General features: G+C 34.9%; 1 protein-coding gene across 1 annotated transcript in view; it reads left to right on the forward strand.

The window, feature by feature from the left end:
* The window catches only part of PLXDC2 (plexin domain containing 2), a 477,109-nt gene that overhangs the window by 310,504 nt on the left and 146,752 nt on the right, over positions 1 to 19,853 (forward strand). The window contains exon 5 of the mRNA XM_031015325.3: positions 18,594 to 18,716. Within this exon, the coding sequence (XP_030871185.2) occupies positions 18,594 to 18,716 (123 nt within the window). The remainder of the gene's footprint in view (positions 1 to 18,593; positions 18,717 to 19,853) is intronic.

The raw sequence follows: 19,853 nt of genomic DNA on the forward strand, positions 1-19,853 counted from the left end.
GAAAGTGGTTGAGGGACAGTGAGAGAGGTTGGAGAAGAGAGTAAGAAGAGGCCGCTTACCCGATTTAAAATTGGTGAGATGTTCCTTGGGCTGGTAGGTCTGAGGACCTGAGGTCATAGGTGGATCTTTCTCACGGAGCAGAGAACAGGAGGACAGGGGGTTGATCTCCCAAGGGAGGTCCCCCGATCCGAGTCACGGCACCAAATTTCATGCGCATCCGAGTGAAGAGACCACCAAACAGGCTTTGTGTGAGCAACATGGCTGTTTATTTCACCTGGGTGCAAGTGGGCTGAGTCCGAAAAGAGAGTCAGCGAAGGGAGATGGGGGTGGGGCCGTATTATAGGATTTGGATAGGTAAAGGAAAAAGGGTGTTGTTCTCTGGTGGGCAGGAGTGGGGGTCACAAGGTACTCAGTGGGGGAGCTTTTGAGCCAGGATGAGCCAGGAGAAGGAATTTCACAAGACATTGTCATCAGTTAAGACAGCAACCGGTGATCTGGATGTGTATGTGCAGGTCACAGGGGATATGATGGCTCAGCTTGGGCTCAGAGGCCTGACAGTAATGACCTTTGGTTTAGAAAGCTATGAGAGGGTAATATAGTGGCAGACTACCGTGGAAACCAGCAACAACTTGCAGTTTCTTAATTGTTTATAAATATTGCAATTGGCATTTGGATAGGACAACTCTTCATTGAGCAGAAATACAAAACATTTAACAGCTACCTCCCCCAGCTTGATCCCAGTAATGTCCCCCAGACATTGTGACAATGAACCCCCTACCCATACACCTATTTCCTAATATCCACTGGCACTTGAGAAGCAGAGTATTAGGGAAGTGGTACTAACACCTTGCAGTGGGACTCTAAGAGAATGTTGTAGAGATCTTGACTTAACTTACTAACAACTCCATATCCGAAAAGTGAAATGAAGCACCTAAGGAAGATTGAAATGAATCCTATGAGCTTGGTCCTAGCGGAGCAAACACAATTGGATGGTGTATTTGAAGTGGTGTAGAACTGATTGAAAGCTTGAACAAAATCCAACCTGTTTGTAGTCTTGGATGAAGGGCTGGATAGAGAGATTGTATACCATCACCTTGGGGGACCAGACTACTAAAACATCTGAGAAAATGTAGGCACGATCACAACTCTGAGATTGCAAAAGGGCACATGTCTCAATAAAGGTGGAAATATCACAGAGGTTTGAGCCTGACCATAGGACTGCAAAGATCAAGAGCGAAGAGAGGAATCAATGCAGCTATAGAGAGAGCCTCTATAGAGCTCTGATTTTAAAAGGATGTCAGAGTTCAGTGCAATGCTCCTTATATTTGTGTTGCTTTGAGCAATTGCAGCTGCATTTCTGTTGTCTTTTTTTTAACTGATTAATGTACACAGCAGTGTTATTTAAAGGGATTAGTTTTAGCCTCATTTTATAGAGGAGATTGCAACTCAACGAGAGTAAGTGATGACATGAGGTAATACAACTTGTAACACGGAAAGGAGAACTCAAATGTGAGCCTTTCCACTGCATTTTTACTCCTTGCAGAGAGAAATGAGCATATATATATATATAATATTTATAATAATATATATTTTATATGTGCTATACATACACACAACCTATTATACAAACACTACATATATACACACATACATTTGTACATTTGCGTATACATATATACACATATATTTAATAGTATATACACAGGCTATATAAAACATCTATATATGTTTTATATATAATATATATTATATATGTGTATATATAACCTATATATGTATATATTATATATTATATATTATATAATACATATATATGTATCATATATAGGTTATATATAATACATATATATTTATGTATCTATACATATGTTACATAATACATATATGTACACACACATATATGTTATATATGTAGACACACATATATGTTATATATGTACACCCACATATATGTTATATATGTACACCCACATATATGTTATATATGTACACACACATATATGTTATATATGTACACACATATGTTATATATGTACACACACATATATGTTATATATGTATATATAACATATTTGTGTGTATATAATATATGATATATATACATATATTGTATGTTATATATGTATATATTATATATGATATATACTATGTAATATATATGTATATATTATGTATATATTGTATATGTGTTATATATACATATATATAAAACAGTAGGTTGGATATATAAGGATATGACATTAGCTTGAATCTATAAGTGCTAAGGCAATTAAAACCCAAAGCATCTAAAGAAATTATTGGGATACATTAGGTATTTGGGTGGAAAAAAAAGAAAGAAGGAAGGAATAGACTCTTGATTTGGGAATGTTGGTACAATGCAGATGGCTGTCTTTGAGAAAGCAAAGCTCTTTTACTCCTTTTGAGCTTTTTTCCTTCCTAAATGAATGGGATTTATCTTGCCATGAAAAGGGAAAGACAGTGAAGAGATTGTCAGCACATTCAGGACATTGAGTGTTCTGATTTGGATGGATTCTGGTAAAATTCAGAGATGAGATCTCTGTCTTTCCTAGAAATGTGTAAACAATCATGGAAAACAAAAACATTTCCAGAAGAATGAGAGTTGCAAAAGTGTAATTATTTCAAAATTGTACAATAAAATTTGTTTTGTAAACCAGAGGCTGGATTTTGGGCAAGGATCTGAAAGGGATATTCTCCTGCTATGTAATATTTTTACTTTAAATAGAACTGATTTTTAAAATAAGGCTTCATTTACTATAGAATATTCAACATGTACAATAAGGTACGATGATGTAGAAAGAAGGACTCCTATCCAAAGGCAGCCCCCTCTTTATATATGGGCATCTTCCTTCCAGGGCTGCTTCTGGACATTTTAAAAATGGATTTCAAATGATAGTTTTTAAGTCTTTAGAAAAGAAAGAGACAAAATGGGGTGTAGTGGAACATGTCTGTAGTCCCAGCTACTGGGAAGGCTGAGGCAGGAGAATGGCTTGCACCCAGGAGTTCAACTCCAGCCTAGGCAACATAGCAAGACCCCATCTCTTAAACAAAAGGAAGGGAAAAAGGAAAAAGACTGTTATCTTCATTAGGTTGGGGGTATTATGGTTGAAGTGAAAGGCAGAATAATGCATGAGCTTCCCTCTCTAGAGCAGAACAGAACCAGGATGGAAGCCCTGCTAATAATGTAGAGCTGTTCTGGACAGTATCTATCCCAAATGGGTTATGTAGGCTCTGATCAACCTAGACAGAAATTCCAGGGGGAACCAACACTCACAAACATGGAAGTGGAATAACTGTCTTCTAGAAAGGCTGCCTGCAGGGAGCATGGTCAAAGGTATTAGGTGGATTTAAGACAGACGCTTTGCAAACACAGGGCAGTCTACCCAAAGACCAAGCAGACCTCATGTCCTGGGGATGATCTCTCACCTATAATTTGGCTGCAGCATGTGACTCCAGCATTTGACAACAGGATCTCCATATCTTTAGTCTAGGAGTGTAAATAATTCAAAGCAACCCTCTCTTTGTCCCCCATGTAGGAGTAAGACTTTTTATTTTCTTGAGGTATTGAGTTTTTTTCAGCTTTACTGAGATATAATTGGCAAATGCAATTTGTATATATTTAAGATGCACAATATAGTGTTTTGATATACATATACATTGTGAAACAATTACCACTATAAGCTTGATTAATATATCCATCACCTCACATAGTTACTTTTTTTGATAAGAACACATAAGATCTATTCTTTTAGCAAATTTCAAGTATGCAATGCAATATTATTAACAATAGTTGTCTATGCTATATATGAGATCTCCAGAACTTTATTATTCTGAAAAACTGAAACCTTATACCCTTTAGCCAATGTCTCCCTATTTACCCTATCCCCCCGCTTCTAGCAGCCACCATTCTACTCTCTGATTCTATGAGTCTAACTTTTTTGATTCTACATATAGTATTTGCCTTTCTGGGACCAGCTTATTGCACATAACATAATTTCTTCCAAGTTCATCCATGTTGACACAAATGACTTTCTTCTCTTTAAAGGCTGAATAGTATTCCATTTTGTACCTATACCACATTTTCTTAATTTATTCATCCGCTGATGAACACTTAGGTTGATCCTATATCTTGGCCATTGTGAACAAAGCTGCAATGAACATGGAAGTTCTGCTATCCCTTGCACATACTGATTTCACTTCCTCCGGATATATACTCAGAAGTGGAATTGCTTTATCATACAGTAGTTCCACTTTTAATTTTGTGGAAATCCTCTGCGTTATTTCCATAATGACTATACTAATTTACATTTCCACCAACAATGTATAAGAGTTCCCCTTTCTCCACCTCCTTGTCAACACTTGTTATCTTTCATGTTGCTCGTAATAGTCATCCCAAAATGTATGATATTTTATTCTGGTTTTTATTTGCATTTCCTTAATTATTAGTGATGCTGAGCATTTTTTATGTACCTATTGGGTATTTGTGTGTTTTCATTTGAGAAATGTCGGTTCAAGTCATTTGTCCATTGTTTAATTGGGTTGCTTTCTTGCTTTTGAGCTGAGTTCTTTATATATTTTGAATAATGACCCCTTAGCAGATATGTAATTTGCAAATGTCTTCTCCCATTCTGTAGTTTTTCTCTTGACTCTGTTGATTGTTTTCTTTAAAGGCTTTTCAGTTTCGTGAAATCTCATTTGTCCATTTGTGTTTTGTTTTAGGGGTCATCCCATATATACATACACATATATATATACACATACAGACATATATGTATGTATATATATATACGTATATATATGTATATATATATACGTATATATATGTATATATACGTATATATGTATGTATATATACACATATATATGTAGCCCAGATCAATGTCAGGAAACATTTTCCCTGTGTTTTCTTCTAATAGTTTTGCAGTTTCTGGTCTCACATTTAAGCCTTTAATCTACTTTGAGTTGATTTTTGCATATGGTGTGAAATAATGCTCCAATTTTATTTTTCTACTTGCGGATATCTAGTTTTCTAACATTATTTATTAAAGAGACTACCTTTTCAGCCATTGTGTTCTTGTCATAGTTGTTGAAAATCAATGACCATAAATGCTTAGGTTTAGGGCTGGGCTGTCTATTCTGTTGCTTTGGTCTGTGTGACTGTTTTCATTCCAGAACCATTCTGTTTTGATTTCTGTAGCTTTGTAGTAGATTTTGAAATCAGGTAGTGTGATGCCTCTAGCTTTGTTCTTCTTGCTCAAGATAGCTTTGGCAGTTGCAGGCCTTTTGTGGTTCCATATGAATTTCTTGATTTTTTTTTTCTATTTCTTTGAAAATGCCATTGGGATTTTGATAAGAATTGCATTTAATATGTAGATTGCTTTGGGTCACATGGAAAGTTTAATATTTTTAATTTTCAATTCTTCTAATCTATGATCACAGGATATCATTCCTTTTATTTGTGATTTCTTTAATTTTCTTTCACCAATGCTTCGGTTTACAGATCTTTTATCTCTTTGGATAAAATTATTTCTAAATACTTTAAATTTTGATGCTATTGTATGTGAGAGTGTTAATTTCTATTTTGGATAGTTTGTTGTTAGTGTCTAGAAACACAACTGATTTTCACATGTTTATTGTGTATCTTGTACTTTCACTGAATTTGTTTATTAATGCTAACAGGTTTTTGGAGGAGTGTTAAGGGTTTTGTATATAGAGCATTATGTCATCTGCAAAGAAAATTTTATTTCTTCCTTTCTGGTTTGTCTTTTATTTCTTTTTTCTTGATTAATTGCTCTGGCTAGAACTTCTAATATTATATTGAATAGAAGTGGCAAGAATGAGAATCCTTATCTTGTTACTAATCCTGAGAAGCTTTTAGCTTTTTATCATTGAGTGTGATACTATATGTGGACTTGTCATACATATTCTTTATTATTTTAAGTTATATTCCATCTATAACTAATTTGTTGAGAGTTTTTATCATGAAAGGATGTTAAATTTTGTCAAATGCTTTTTTGCATATATCAAGATGATCATATAATTTTTAATCTTCGTTCTATTAATGTAGTATATCACATTTATTGATTTGTGTATGTTAAAACAAGGATAAAACCTATGTGATCATGCGGAGTGATCCTTTTAATGTGCTATTGAATTAGATTTTCTATTATTTGGTAAGGATTTCTGCATCTACATTCATCAGGGATATTGACCTGTAGTTTTCTTTTATTGTAACGTTTTCGTCTGACTTTGGTATCCAGGTAATGCTGGCCATGAGAAAAGAGTTTGCAAGTGTTTCTTTCTCTTCAAATTTTTTGGAAGATTTTGAGTAGTATTGGTGTTAAATATCCTTTAAATGTTTGGTAGAATTTACCCCAGTAAAGCCATCAGGTCCTGAGCATCTCTTTGTTTGGAGGTTTTTGATTACTGATTAAGTCTCTTTACTTGTTATTTGTTTTTTCAGATTTTCTATTCTGTTTTTTGTTCTGGTTTCTTTTATCCATATTTTCTATTCTATTTAGTGTTTCTATACTGTTCTGTTCAGACGTGGTAATATGTATGTTTCCAGAAATTTATACACTGCTTCTAGGTTATCGAATTTGTTGGCATATAATTTTTATAGTAGTTTCTTCTGATATTTTATATTTATATGGTATCAATTGTAATCTCTTCTTTCACTTATAATTTTTTTTCTTTTTTGAGACAGGGTTTCACTCTTGTTGCCCAGGCTGGTGTGCAATGGTGCAATCTCAGTGCACTGCAACCTCTGCCTCCTGAGTTCGAGCAATTCTCCTGTCTCAGCCTCCCGAGTAGCTGGAATTATGCGCACATGCCACCATGCCCAGCTAATTTTTGTATTTTTAATAGAGACAGGGTTTCATCATATTGGTCAGGCTGGTCTTGAACTCCTGACCTCAGGTGATCCACCTGCCTCAGCCTCCCAAAGTGCTGGGATTACAGGCGTGAGCCACTGCACCCGGCCACTTATAATTTTATTATTCTATTTTTTCTTAGTTTAACTAAAAGTTACTGTTTTGTTTATTTAAAAAAAACCCAACTCCTAGTTTCATTAATCTTTTGTGTTGTTTTTTCTAGTCCCTATATCATTCATGTATATTCTGATCTTTTTTATTTCCTTCCTTCTGCTCTTTATTATATCCTTTCTTAAGCTTAGTTTGTTCTTGTTTCCTTGTTCCTTGAGGTGTCATATTAGGTTGCTTTTATGACATCTTTCTTTTTTCTTCATGTAGGCATTTATTGCTATAAACTTACCCCTTAGGACTGCTGTTGCTGCATCCCATAAAATTTGGAAAATTATATTTGCATTTTTGTTTGTCTCAAGATATCTTTTAAGATCACTATTGATTTCTTCTTTGACTCATTGGTTGTTCAGAACTATGTTATTTAATTTTCACATATTTGCGAATGCTTCCAATTTTCCTCCTCTTATTGATTTCTAATTTCATCTCATCGTGATCTGAAAAGATACTTGGTATTACTTAAATCTTCTTAAATCTGTAGAGACTTTTATTTGACCTAACATGTGGATCTATCCTAACAAATATTCCATGTGCATTTGTAAAGAATGTATATTCTGCTGCTGTTGGATGAAACGTTCTGTATATCTCTGTTAAATTCATTTGGTCTTCAGTCTTGTTCATGTCTTCTATATACTTATTGATTTTTTTTGTCTGGATGACCTATCTGCTGCTGAAAGTGGCAATATTGAAGTCCTCTACTATTACTGTATTTGCGAACTATTTCTCCTTTTAGCTCTCTTAATATTTGCTTTATATATTTATGTTCTTAATATTGAGGGCATAACTATTTACAATTTTACGTCCTTTTGATGAATTCGTATCTTTATCATTATCTCTTGTGGCAGTTTTTGATTTAACATCTCTTTTGTCTGATATAGTTATGGCTACTCCTGCTCTCTTTTGGACTATTTTTGCAGGGACTATCCTTTTCCATCCTTTCACTTTCAGCATATGAGTGTCCTTAAAGCTAAGGTTAAGTCTTTTGTAAAGAACATGTAGTTTGATCTTTAAAAAAAAAATCCATTCAACCACTATATGTCTTTTGATTGAAGAATGTAATCCATACATTTAAAGTAATTATTTACAGGTAAAGATTTACTATTGCCATTTTGTTGTTTTCTATTTTATAGCCCTTTTCTTCTTTTCTTCCTCTCTTGTTGCCTTCTTTTTGATTTGATAATTTTTTGTCGTGATTTGCTTTAATTTCTTTATCTTTATGTCTACCATCAATTTTTCCTTTGTGGTTACCACTAAGCTTACATAAGACATCTTCAAGTCATAGCATATGTTTTAAACTGATAACAATGTAACTTCCTCCACATACAAAAACTACACTTTAACTTGTCTTCTCATATTTTTTGTAGATGACTTCACAATTTTATCTTTTTTATTATGTATTCATTAATAAATTATTATAGCTATATTTCCAATACTTTTGTCTTTTAACTTTTATACTAGAGTTAAAAGTGAGTTGTGGAGCACTACTGGAACATAAGAATAGCTGAGTGTGATTGCATTCTGACCTTTACAGTGAGTTTAATTCTTTCATATATTTTCACGTTGTTAGTTTCTATCATTTCATTTCAACTTAAAGATTCTCTTTACCATTTCTTGTGAGGTAGTCCTAATGGTGATGAACTCCCTTGTCTTTTGTTTGTCTGGGAAATTCTGTCTCTCTTTTTCATTGTAAAAGTCAACTTGGCTAGTTATAGTATTCTTGGTCATTGCTGGTTTACTTTCAACACTTTGAATTTATTATTTGTCTCTCTTTTGCCCTATAAGGTTCCTGCTGAGAAACACCCTGATAGCCTTACAGACCTTCCCTTTCATGTCATGAGTAGATTTTTGTCTTGCTGCTCTCAAATTTCTCGCTATGTCTTTGACTTCAGAGAATTTGTTAATAACATGCTTTTGTGATGATCTCTTTATGTCTAAACTACTTGGGATTCTTTGGGCTTCATGGATCTGAACGTTCATTTCTCTCTCCAGATTTGGGAAGTTTTCTGTTATTGTTTATGCATAATAAGCTTTTGCCTTTTCTCTTTCTCTGCTTCTTCTGGAACTCCCATAATGAATATATTGGTTCACTTAATGATGTCTCATAATTCCTGTAGGCTTTCTTTACTCTTTTAAAAATTCTTTTGTTGTTGCTCCTCTTACCAGGTAATTTTAAATGCTCTGTCTTCAAGCTTGCTGATTCTTTCTCCTGCTTTAACAAGTCTGCTGTTGAACCTCTCTATGGAATTTTTCAGTTCAGTTAATGTTTTCTTCAGTTCCAGAATTTCTGTTTGGTTCTTTTTTTCATAGTTTCTGTCTCTTTGTTAAACTTCTTGTTTTATTCATGTATTGCTTTCCTGATATCAGTTAGTTTTGTACTTGTGTTCTCCTGTAGCTCACTCAGCTTCAAGATGATTATTTTCAATTCTTTGTCAGGCAGTTCATAGATCTCCGATTCTTTGAGGCCTGTTATGGGTGCTTTATTTGGTTATCTTGATGCTATCATGTTTCCTTGGTTATTTGTGAGCCTTGTTACCTTGCATTGGTAATGTAATCTGCATTTGAAGAAGTAGGCACTTCTTTCAGTCTTTATATACTGATGATGACAAAGAATGTCCTTCACCACTCAGTCCATCCAGAAATTCTGTGTCAGTGGCTGACAAAGTCTATGTTCAGGCTTACTTCTGGAGTTTTTGGGCAGGCTGGCTAGATAAGCATTTGGGTGGGCCTACTGCCTGGGTCCACAGGAGCTAACCTGATGCCTGGGTCTGCAGATGCAGGCCTGGAGCCTCGATTAACTGGGCAATCCTAGTGTCTGGGTCTGCATGACAGGCATGGATCCTGGGTCAATGAGTTTGGGCCTACATCTTGGGTCTGTGGGAATCAACCTGGCACAAGTGTTCACAGGCGCTTACGTGAAACCTAGGTCTGTGAAGGCCAAACTACTTGGTACTGGGTGCCACATCATTCATCCTGGAGCCTGGAGCCATGGGGGCCAGCCTGGAACCTAGGATTGCAAGTGCTGGCCTGGTTTTGGGGTGGGCCTGGAGTCTGGAGTCACATGGGCCAGGCTGGAGCTCAGGTCTCTATGAGCCTGCCTTAAGGGGTTCACTGGGATGGGCCAGTGTTGGGGTCTACAGCGAAACTTGGTACTGCTCACTTTACTCACCTGGAGGGTATATTTCTCTGCACTGGGTTGCATAGGCTTGGAGAAGACGATGTGGGTAATGTGAAATTTTCTTACCTATCTTCTTCAATTTGTTTCTGGGCTCCATTTAGGTGCTATAATCTCTCACCTGGATCTCTTAGTTCTTTTGAAGGTATTTTTGTCCATGGATGGTTGTATAAATTGATTTTCTGAGAGTGGACAAGTACTGGAAACTCCTATTCTGCCATATTGCTACCATTACTCTACCTGCACGATTAAGGCTTTTGAAATGTTACTTGGTTCTATTTTGATAGAGGAAATAAACTTGATGGCCAGTTCAATGTCTCCATGAAAAGCCAGGTACTTTGTGTACTATAAAACTGCAAGGGTTGGCATGCATAGTCTGCAGTCTAGAAATGGTTCTGAATGAACCCATATCTAGAAATCCTAGATAATCAGAAGCATTTAGGGAGGTGGGGAGGGGAGCTGTTGACAGTGACCATTAGGAGGAATTAACATTAACTAAGAACATGTTACATGAATTTCTTTGAGGAACAAGATGGAGGAAACAAGAACTGAAATCAACAATTTTGTTGTTAGTTCAAAGTGAAAATTCAGGAAAAAGGTTTGGGCTTTTTGGTTTTTGATTTTCGGCTTTTGTTTGTTCGTTTGTTTTTTGTCTATCTTCCCCTCTTCATGTACACATTTCAGTTCCTGCTCTTTCTGGAGCTGGGGAGAGCCTCTGTATATGGTCAATACAAATTTTTGTATTGGTAATTTTATGAACATAATTTGCAGCTGATAACAGAGTTGTCACTTGTTGCTTTTTTCCCCCCAAGGAATGGTTTCGTTGTGGTTTATAATCCCCAATGGTGCCAATAAAATTAAGAAGTCTATGACATGTGATATATGTTAACACATGTAAATATATTTTAATTTCGTATACAAAATCTATTTGATGTATTTTACCTTGGCAGCTGGTTATGAGTATGAATATGGTAACTCTTTGGTGATTGACAATATTATAGTTTGCTTCCTAAGAACTGATGGATATATTTTAATATAAAAAACTCTTCATATATTTTAACTTGATAGCTGGTTGGAATTGTAAAGGGAAAGTATATGGTGATTGACAATATTATAGTTTTCTTCCTAGGAACCAGAGATTAGTAAACTCACATGAATTTCTGAATGCTTCTATCTCTTCCCTTCATTTTTTCTATTAACCGTCTAGTTTGCAAATACAAGCCAATATCCTCATAGTGAACTATGTGGTTTACTAGCACCAATTTTATTCAGAGGAAGTCTGTTATGTAAAACCTGTCATTGTGCTGTAGCAGCTGACAGACAGTTACATTACGAAATAACTTACCACAACTTTTAATTTTCAAATTATCAATTGCTGCCACACATGGTTTTGTTAAAAAATCTGACAAGTATTTGTATTAAAGAAGGTAGTTTATAGTATATGAAATGTATCATGACTTACAAAATAGAACTTGTGCAAAACATAATTTGAATTGTTCTGAGACCTCATCAAGTTGTTCAAGCGACTTGTCCACCACCAACACTGAGCTGTTGACAATAACTGCAAACCCGCAGTTAAATAATTCAATTCTTCATGAATAGAAGAAGTGGAATATATATAAGGTTAGTGAGAGATCACGATGAGGAGGTGGGTCTTCAAATCCTTATGGATAAAAGATCATAAATTTCAGATCTATTTGATTAATATGTAGAGATAACAGTACATACGTCATAACAAAGATGACATATACCATTATCATTTGCACTCTGAAGACAGCATTTAACTACAAATGTTCAATGCCCTACAGGCATACCCACTAACTCCAACCTTTCCTTTTGGGTCCAAAGTATTAACTAAAAGATGATGAAGTAGAATATTTTATGGAGTACCTTACACATTCAAGTTTTATGGAGTGTTTCACAAGCAATTATAACTTCTTTATGCATCCTTTATTACTGTGACACTTCCGATTAAACAAAACAACTACTTGCAACCAATAGGAGGTTAACATTTTTACAAAGTGTTTGTTCCATCAGAATGTAAGGAGAAATATATCAAACCAAGAACTTTGGACCCTCATGTTTTTGTTATCTATTATCCTGTAGTTAGGATCAATAATGTACCTTAACTCGAACAAGAATAAGGCAGATAGACACATGTCATACATTTAGGCCTGAAGCACAATTTTAAAGTTATGTAAATCTCCTAGCATAAGTCCAAGATTAACTTGTAAATACTTCATAGAAAAGGCCTCAAGGGGTAAAAATTTGAACAAATATAGGTGATTCATTGGTTTTCTGCAAACTTTTAAGCATTTGTCTTGTAGTACTGACTCTTTCAGCCATCACAACAACCCAGTGATATTGACTCTGTTACACTCTCATTTAGCAGGTTAGGTAACAGGTACACAGAGTTTAAGTAACTTAGTCACATCACTAGGAAGTCATTTTGTTCTACTAGGAAATGAATTATCGCATCGTGTGTGATTCCTATGTCAATTTACATCTCATTTTATGAATTGCAATAGAGGAATATAATATAAATCTATTTATGAAATCTTCCAATTAAAATAACAGAGGCTTTGGTATTACAATAAAAGTAGCATGATTTGAGGTGGCCACCACCCTGCTCTAAGGCGTAGGTGCTGGAATTTTCGCACAGACAGAACAGGTCTTTTCTTCTTCAACCTCCTTGTTTAAGTATAAAATCCAGTGAGGGAGAGTATATAGCAGATCCTTGAATAAAGTTGTTCTGTTCAACATCATTCTTCAATGTTGATGAGAAAAGAAACACAAAAAAACTGATTCGTGGCCAGGGCCACTGTCTGTGTGGAGTTCGCACGTTCTCCCCATGTCTGTGTAGGCTTTTTCTGGGTACTTCGGTTTCCTCCCACATTCCAAAGATATGCACATCAGATTTACTCCATGTCGACATGGTCTCAGTGTGATTGAGTGTGGGTGTATGTGGGAATGTGCCCTAGGATGGGATGGCATCTGGTCCAGGGTTGGTACTTGCCTCACTCCCTTAGCTGCCAGGAAAGGCTCAGTCCACCTGTGACCCAGAATCAAAATAACTGGATAAATAATTATCTTATCTGTTTTTATTAACCTTTCTTAAATGTATGTAGAGCTCAATTTTATTTAAATATTTAATATCAGAAGTGTTTTTGGAACACTTGATTTAGAAGTTTGGTGAGGTTTTGTATCCAGAAATATACCACAGTAACTTAATTCTTACTGATATCAATTAGCCAGTGCTGAAATTGTTGCCTTACCTATTTTACTTTAAAGTTGCAGTTTCCAAGAACCTGGAGATGTTAAGTGAGGACTTACTGGATAATTGTGAAAACTGTCATCTGGTGGCAAATTTAACTTGTTTATGGGGATTGTCAGCATTCTTACAGAGTGATTGCCTTAGAAATGACCTCAAGAGAAGTAAAAATAATACTGCCTAACTTTCTGTCTTCTAATGTACCTTTTGTAAGGCTGGACACATAATGACTGCAAAAATATGTTGTAAAGAGTCTGTAACATTTGGAATCATGAGACCTATACTAGGCATGTGGCTTTAGGCAAATTGCCCAGCCTTATTAAATACTTCATTTAATAAATGGAAATAACACTAATCGCACCATTATTCTTTTTAAAGTTAGTGCAAGAATACAACAAAGAAAATACATGAAGGTTGGGTGCAGTGGCTCACACCTGTAATGCCAGCACTTTGGGAGGCCAAGGCGAGTGGATCACATGAGACCAGGAGTTCAAGACCAGCCTAGCCAACATGGTGAAACCATGTCTCTACTAAAAATACTAAAATTAGCTGGGCATGGTGGTGCACACCTGTAATCCCAGCCACTTAGGAGACTGAGACAGGAGGATCGCTTGAGTCTGGGAGGTGGAGTTTGCAGTGAGCCAAAATGGTGCCACTACACTCCAGCCTGAGTGACAGAGCAAGACTCTGTCTCAGAGAAAAAAAAACAAAAAGGAAAATAATATAATTAGTGAAGGCCTATATAGATACTGGTTAATTTCACCATTATCAGAATAATATTTTTTCAGATTAGTAAATACATTGTTATGGTTAATAAATCTATAATGATTGAATGGGATTTATTCCTGACAAGATCTACAATGATAGAATCCCCTAAATGACTTGATGAGGCTTACAGATGTAAAAACAGATTATTCACACGACTAGAGACCACCTATGGAAAGCACCCCAAGGAAAGTTTTCAAGGTACAAAAACAAAGCTGTTGATTACAACTGATCTCAGAATTTGACTCTGGTTTTACTAGTTGTTAAGGCAAAAGGGAGTGGCCATGTATTCGCTATTATTTGAGATTCAAAGAACTAAATATGTTTGCTTCTCTTACTTGATTCTTTTAAATGAAGGTGTCTTTCTCAGTCCCAAATTATCTGCATAAATGACCACTTTTCTGCAAAGGCAGATGAGCAGATGAGTGCTATTTATAGAAGAATCACACAGTAAGCAAAGGAGACATTGTATGATTAGCTCTTCAAATGGCTACAAAGACATGTAAGTAAAATAGTTAAAACATATACCTGAAGGATTATAAATCATTCTACTATAAAGACACGTGCACACATATGTTTATTGCAGCACTATTCACAATAGCAAAGACTTGGAACCAACCCAAATGCCCATCAATGATAGACTGGATAAAGAAAATGTAGCACATAAACCCCATGGAATACTATGCAGCCATAAAAAAGGATGAGTTAACGTCCTTTGCAGGGATGTGGATGAAGCTGGAAACCATCATTCTCAGCAAACTAATACAGGAACAGAAAACCAAACACTGCATGTTCTCATTCATAAGTGGGAGTTGAGCAATGAGAACACATGGACACAGGGAGGGGAACATCACACACGGGGGCCTGTCAGGGGGTGCGGGGCTTTGGGAGGGATAGCATTAGGAGAAGTACCTAATGTAGATGACGCATTGATGGGTGCAGCAAACCACCATGGCACGTGTATACCTATGCAGCAAACCTGCACGTTCTGCACAAGTATCCCAGAACTTGAAGTATAATAATAAAAATAAAAACGGCCAGGCGTGGTGGCTCACGCCTGTAATCCCAGCACTTCGGGAGGCCGAGGCAGGCAGATCACGAGGTCAGGAGATCGAGACCATCCTGGCTAACACGGTGAAACCCCCTCTCTACTAAAAATACAAAAAATTAGCCAGGCGTGGTGGAGGGCACCTGTAGTCTCAGCTACTCGGGAGGCTGAAGCAGGAGAATGGCTGAACCTGGGAGGTGGATCTTGCAGTGAGCGGACATCGCACCACTGCACTCCAGCCTGGGCAACAGAGCGAGACTCCATCTCAAAAAAATAAAAATATAAATAAATAAATGAACAAACAAACAAACATATTGCTAAATTACCCCAAAACATGAAGGACCAGAAAAATAACATATATATATATATACATATATATATATATATAAAATATCTATCTATCTATCTATCTATCTATCTATCTATCTATCTAATCTTTAGCTGGGAATGCCCAGAACAGCCAAAGAAAAGAAGTAAATGTCTAATGGGGTGTTGGTATCTATGAGTACCTTTAAAGCTTTGGAGTTTTGTTGCATTAATTTGCATAACTCTTTCTTATTTAACACCTAATTACATTGCCCTGAAAGCTTGTAAGGTTTCTCTCCACTCAATTATTAACCACTACTGAAGTGATATTTTTAAAATCTGGAAAGTTAAGGAGAACTAGGTAAAGCCTATCATTAGATGGGCTTCACCAAGAAGTCAAGAATTTTATTTCTTGGTCATTAGAAACTGATGTGAGATATTGATATAAGTAACTTTCAATATGGCCAAGAAAAACAAACAATATTCCCTGAATTAGTAAAATTAAACTCATTTTTGCAGAGTAGTAGGGTTTTTTTCCTTCTTGGGGTTTTTATTTTTTTTTCATATTAAGTCTTTGTGGTGGTGGTACTAATAGTGGTAGTAGTAATAGTAGTGCCAGACATGCTGATAATTGTGGTAGCAGTTTCTTGTTCATTTTGGTTGTAGCAACCATAATACTCATAGTAACATAACTTATTTTAATATTCTAGTAATAAAATAATTAAAAACCATATCTATGGCTTTTACATGTTAACAAATTCTTCTGTATTTCTACTTAGTTCTTTGGAAACAATTTGAAATTTCACATTTGACATTTGATAAATTGTAGATTTTGGAAACATTTTCCTGATCAAAAGAAATAACAGTTAATGGTTTCTGTGATTTAAAAATTGGGTTATTGAGAGTGGGAGCAGTTTCTTGGCAAATCTATGTAGAAACATTGAGGGGAAAGTATATATATCTTATTTACTTAAATACTAACAGTAAGTTTGAAGTGTCTGAAATCATCAATGCTCTTACATTTTGCAACAGTGTATTTCTAAGGATTGCTGCTGTTTTTCTTACAAAGTTGTCTTGGAGAATGGATTTTGTATTTATTTAAAATTATCTTCCTTCCTTGAATAACTGCCCTCCATCCTCCAAGTTAAGCAGTTTCTTCTATTTGTACTTGGAGAATATAAAGAAGAAAAATAACCTACTTGGAGCTATTTTCTCTGAAATAACACTTTCAGAGTCTAATTCAAACATTTCTCTTAAGAGATGGTATCTATAGAATTTTTGTATTCATTCTAATGATAAATTATAAATGCATGCTGGAGAGGATAGGAGAAAAAATAGAGACCCTGGAAAACAGTTACTCTTCATATTTATAATGTTAAGGATGTAATATTGCACTTTGAATATTAGGAGTATGACTCTGAAAATCTAGAAGGAAATATAATAAAAGCAATGACCATATCACCATAGTATGTTTAATACACTTGAGCTATGTGAAATTACAAATGTACAAAATTCTACTTAAAACATCAGGTATTTATTTTGAAAGATAGTGCTTGGCAAATAAGAAACAAGGAGTCACATAAGAAACAAAAAGTCATGATGATAAAAGTACACATTGAAGATTTTTCCAGTTAAAAGTTTTTTTAGATGAATAGCTAGAGTTCAATTATGCTTTTGATGAAAAGTTAAAAGGTAGTCAAAGGAAAGAAGATATTGCCAAAAAGAGAGAAATTAATTTCTAAGTAAATAACTACAGGTTTAATTCTGCAATAACTTACCTAGACATCACAATTTTGAATTTGAAACAATGAAGACCGCAATCTGCCAATGAAATATTTATTCAGACCATAAAATGAGTGATCAAAGTTTAACATTTTTTGAGCTTTAAATATTATTATCTTATTAATTCCTGTGAAAGTAGAAAAATGATTTATATTAGTGTCGGGTATCTAATTAACTGATGACTGCCCAAACATTACAATTGCATTGTCACAAATAATTTGCCTTGCATTTTATTTGTGTGTGTGCATTTGCATATGTAATCTCGATTGTGTATTTCTTAGATTAATATTAAAATTAGTTAGCAATCCCTGAGCTGACTCTCCTTTCAGGCAGCTAAAGACCTTGAAAGCAAGAAGCCAGCACAGGATTAACAATTTGTCATGGATAATCCACAAAGTAAATAAACCTAGTGTGAATAATTGAAAGTGGGTTAGACATGTAACATAGGAGCTATTGAAAGTTAATTCAAAGCCAAAGTTCTCCATAATAAATGCCCTCTCGTTATCCAACTGCTAGAATAGACTGGCATTGATTAAATCTCTAAATAGAGAGGCATTTGTGCATTGTCAATGTTTTACCACCTTATCTGCAAACATATAGACTTTATCTTCTTGATAGTGTGCTGATAATATAGAGGCTTGAGCAAACCAACAATTTGAAAACGTCACCATGGGTGTTTAGCCCCCTTTCAACTTTCAAGAAAAAGAAAAGAATCAAAACATTTTCTGCGTTTTACCAGATGTCATTTCTAAAATTCCTATGCTGAGATGGTAGCTTACATAAATATCATGAAAATGAATTCACTAATTAAAAGAACTTGTGTGGTAAGCTATTGTTAAAATAACAAGGGATTAATAATAGCAAATTGAATATTTGAATTACTTATAATACTGTATTAGCATTTTTAGCCTAATAATCTCATCCAGATAATGGTCACTTTCCCCCGAATTAAAACTGTACATGTTATAGATTTCGGATTTGCAAGGTTCTGCCAAATTATACAAGAATTTGTTACTTAATCCAGACCAAGTATTGTTAATTAGATACTAAGATATTAAATATGTTCCTTTTTTTCCAGCTACCATGACATTTTATCTTCATAATATGACTGTAATTGAGTTGGAAGTATTTTAATCATAATTTTATATGGGCTTCTTTTTCTGAATATGTTTCCTATTTTTCTAATTCTAGGTTTCATATACACTGGAGAAGTTGTACATCGAATGCTAACAGCCACACAGTACATAGCACCTTTAATGGCAAATTTCGATCCCAGTGTATCCAGAAATTCAACTGTCAGATATTTTGATAATGGTATGTGTTGAGTAGCCTATTTTTTGCTGCATGTATATTTTTAAACCTCAAGCATCAGATTCATGTTAATGTTTTTGTAAACTGTTTATTTTTTGGTGTGTAAACTGCTTGATGCAAATGGTCTGAGAGGACAAATATTATACTGCTAAGATTTGTAAAGTACACAAATGGCATTCATTCATTCAACACATTTATTAACATCTACTATACACAGTAAAACTGAGTTGCTGTAGACAAGACCTCAGACAAAGCAAATGCATTTATTTGATGCTATTTCAATAAGTCAGTTTTCCAATTTTCCCATCAGAAAAAAATGGAAATAAGAATAATTTTGTTAGTTCTGATCTTCCAGTTGAGGCAAGTGGCATAATATATTGACATTAAATTTCCAAAACTTATGACTTGTATGTATCAATAAGATGAACACATATTTTAAAAAGTATAAAGTAGTTAGTTGTGGGTAGTTCAACTGAAGAAAATAAAATTTCTTGACTTTAGAAAATGAGTGAGAGCCTGTCAAGATTTATCGAATATACCAAGAGCAATGTATCCCTGCTATTACTTTTTGGGACATATAAAATAGAGAGAAAACTATAATATATCATTAAGTGGTGCCAAAATCCAAGCGAGAAATTCAAGGTCTTGGAGACATAAATGAATTTTCATCTCAACATCTTATTGAAAGCTGTAACTTTGGTAGAGAAAATAAGTTATAGGTAACAAAGAGTTTATATTGCAGTGATTAAATATAGAATTTTCTGTGTATTTATCATTCAAAAATGATATTTATTTGTTTAAAAGACAATTTTATGCCTGCAAATAATACAAGCATTTGGGGTGAACAGAGTTATTTCTACTCTTATCTTATTTCTGATGATCAAGGAAGAAATTTGCTCATGGTTGGAATAGACTTGATGGTAGCTGTAGCCTTGGAGAAATATGATCACTTTGCTAAGAGCCGTCTCCTGACCAGTGTGATGAAAGCCATTTTACAGGTCAAAATAGCACAACGAGGAAACTAAACATAGTTAGACATTCACCTTAGGAAATACATGTTGAACATTTTGAGTAACACCAAGGTATGATCCAATATTAGGTAACTCTAAGTGTTAGCTGCAATAATGATTCATCTCTGTT

This window comes from Gorilla gorilla, chromosome 8 (assembly GCF_029281585.2).
Source record: "Gorilla gorilla gorilla isolate KB3781 chromosome 8, NHGRI_mGorGor1-v2.1_pri, whole genome shotgun sequence".
Taxonomy (NCBI): Eukaryota; Metazoa; Chordata; class Mammalia; order Primates; family Hominidae; genus Gorilla; species Gorilla gorilla.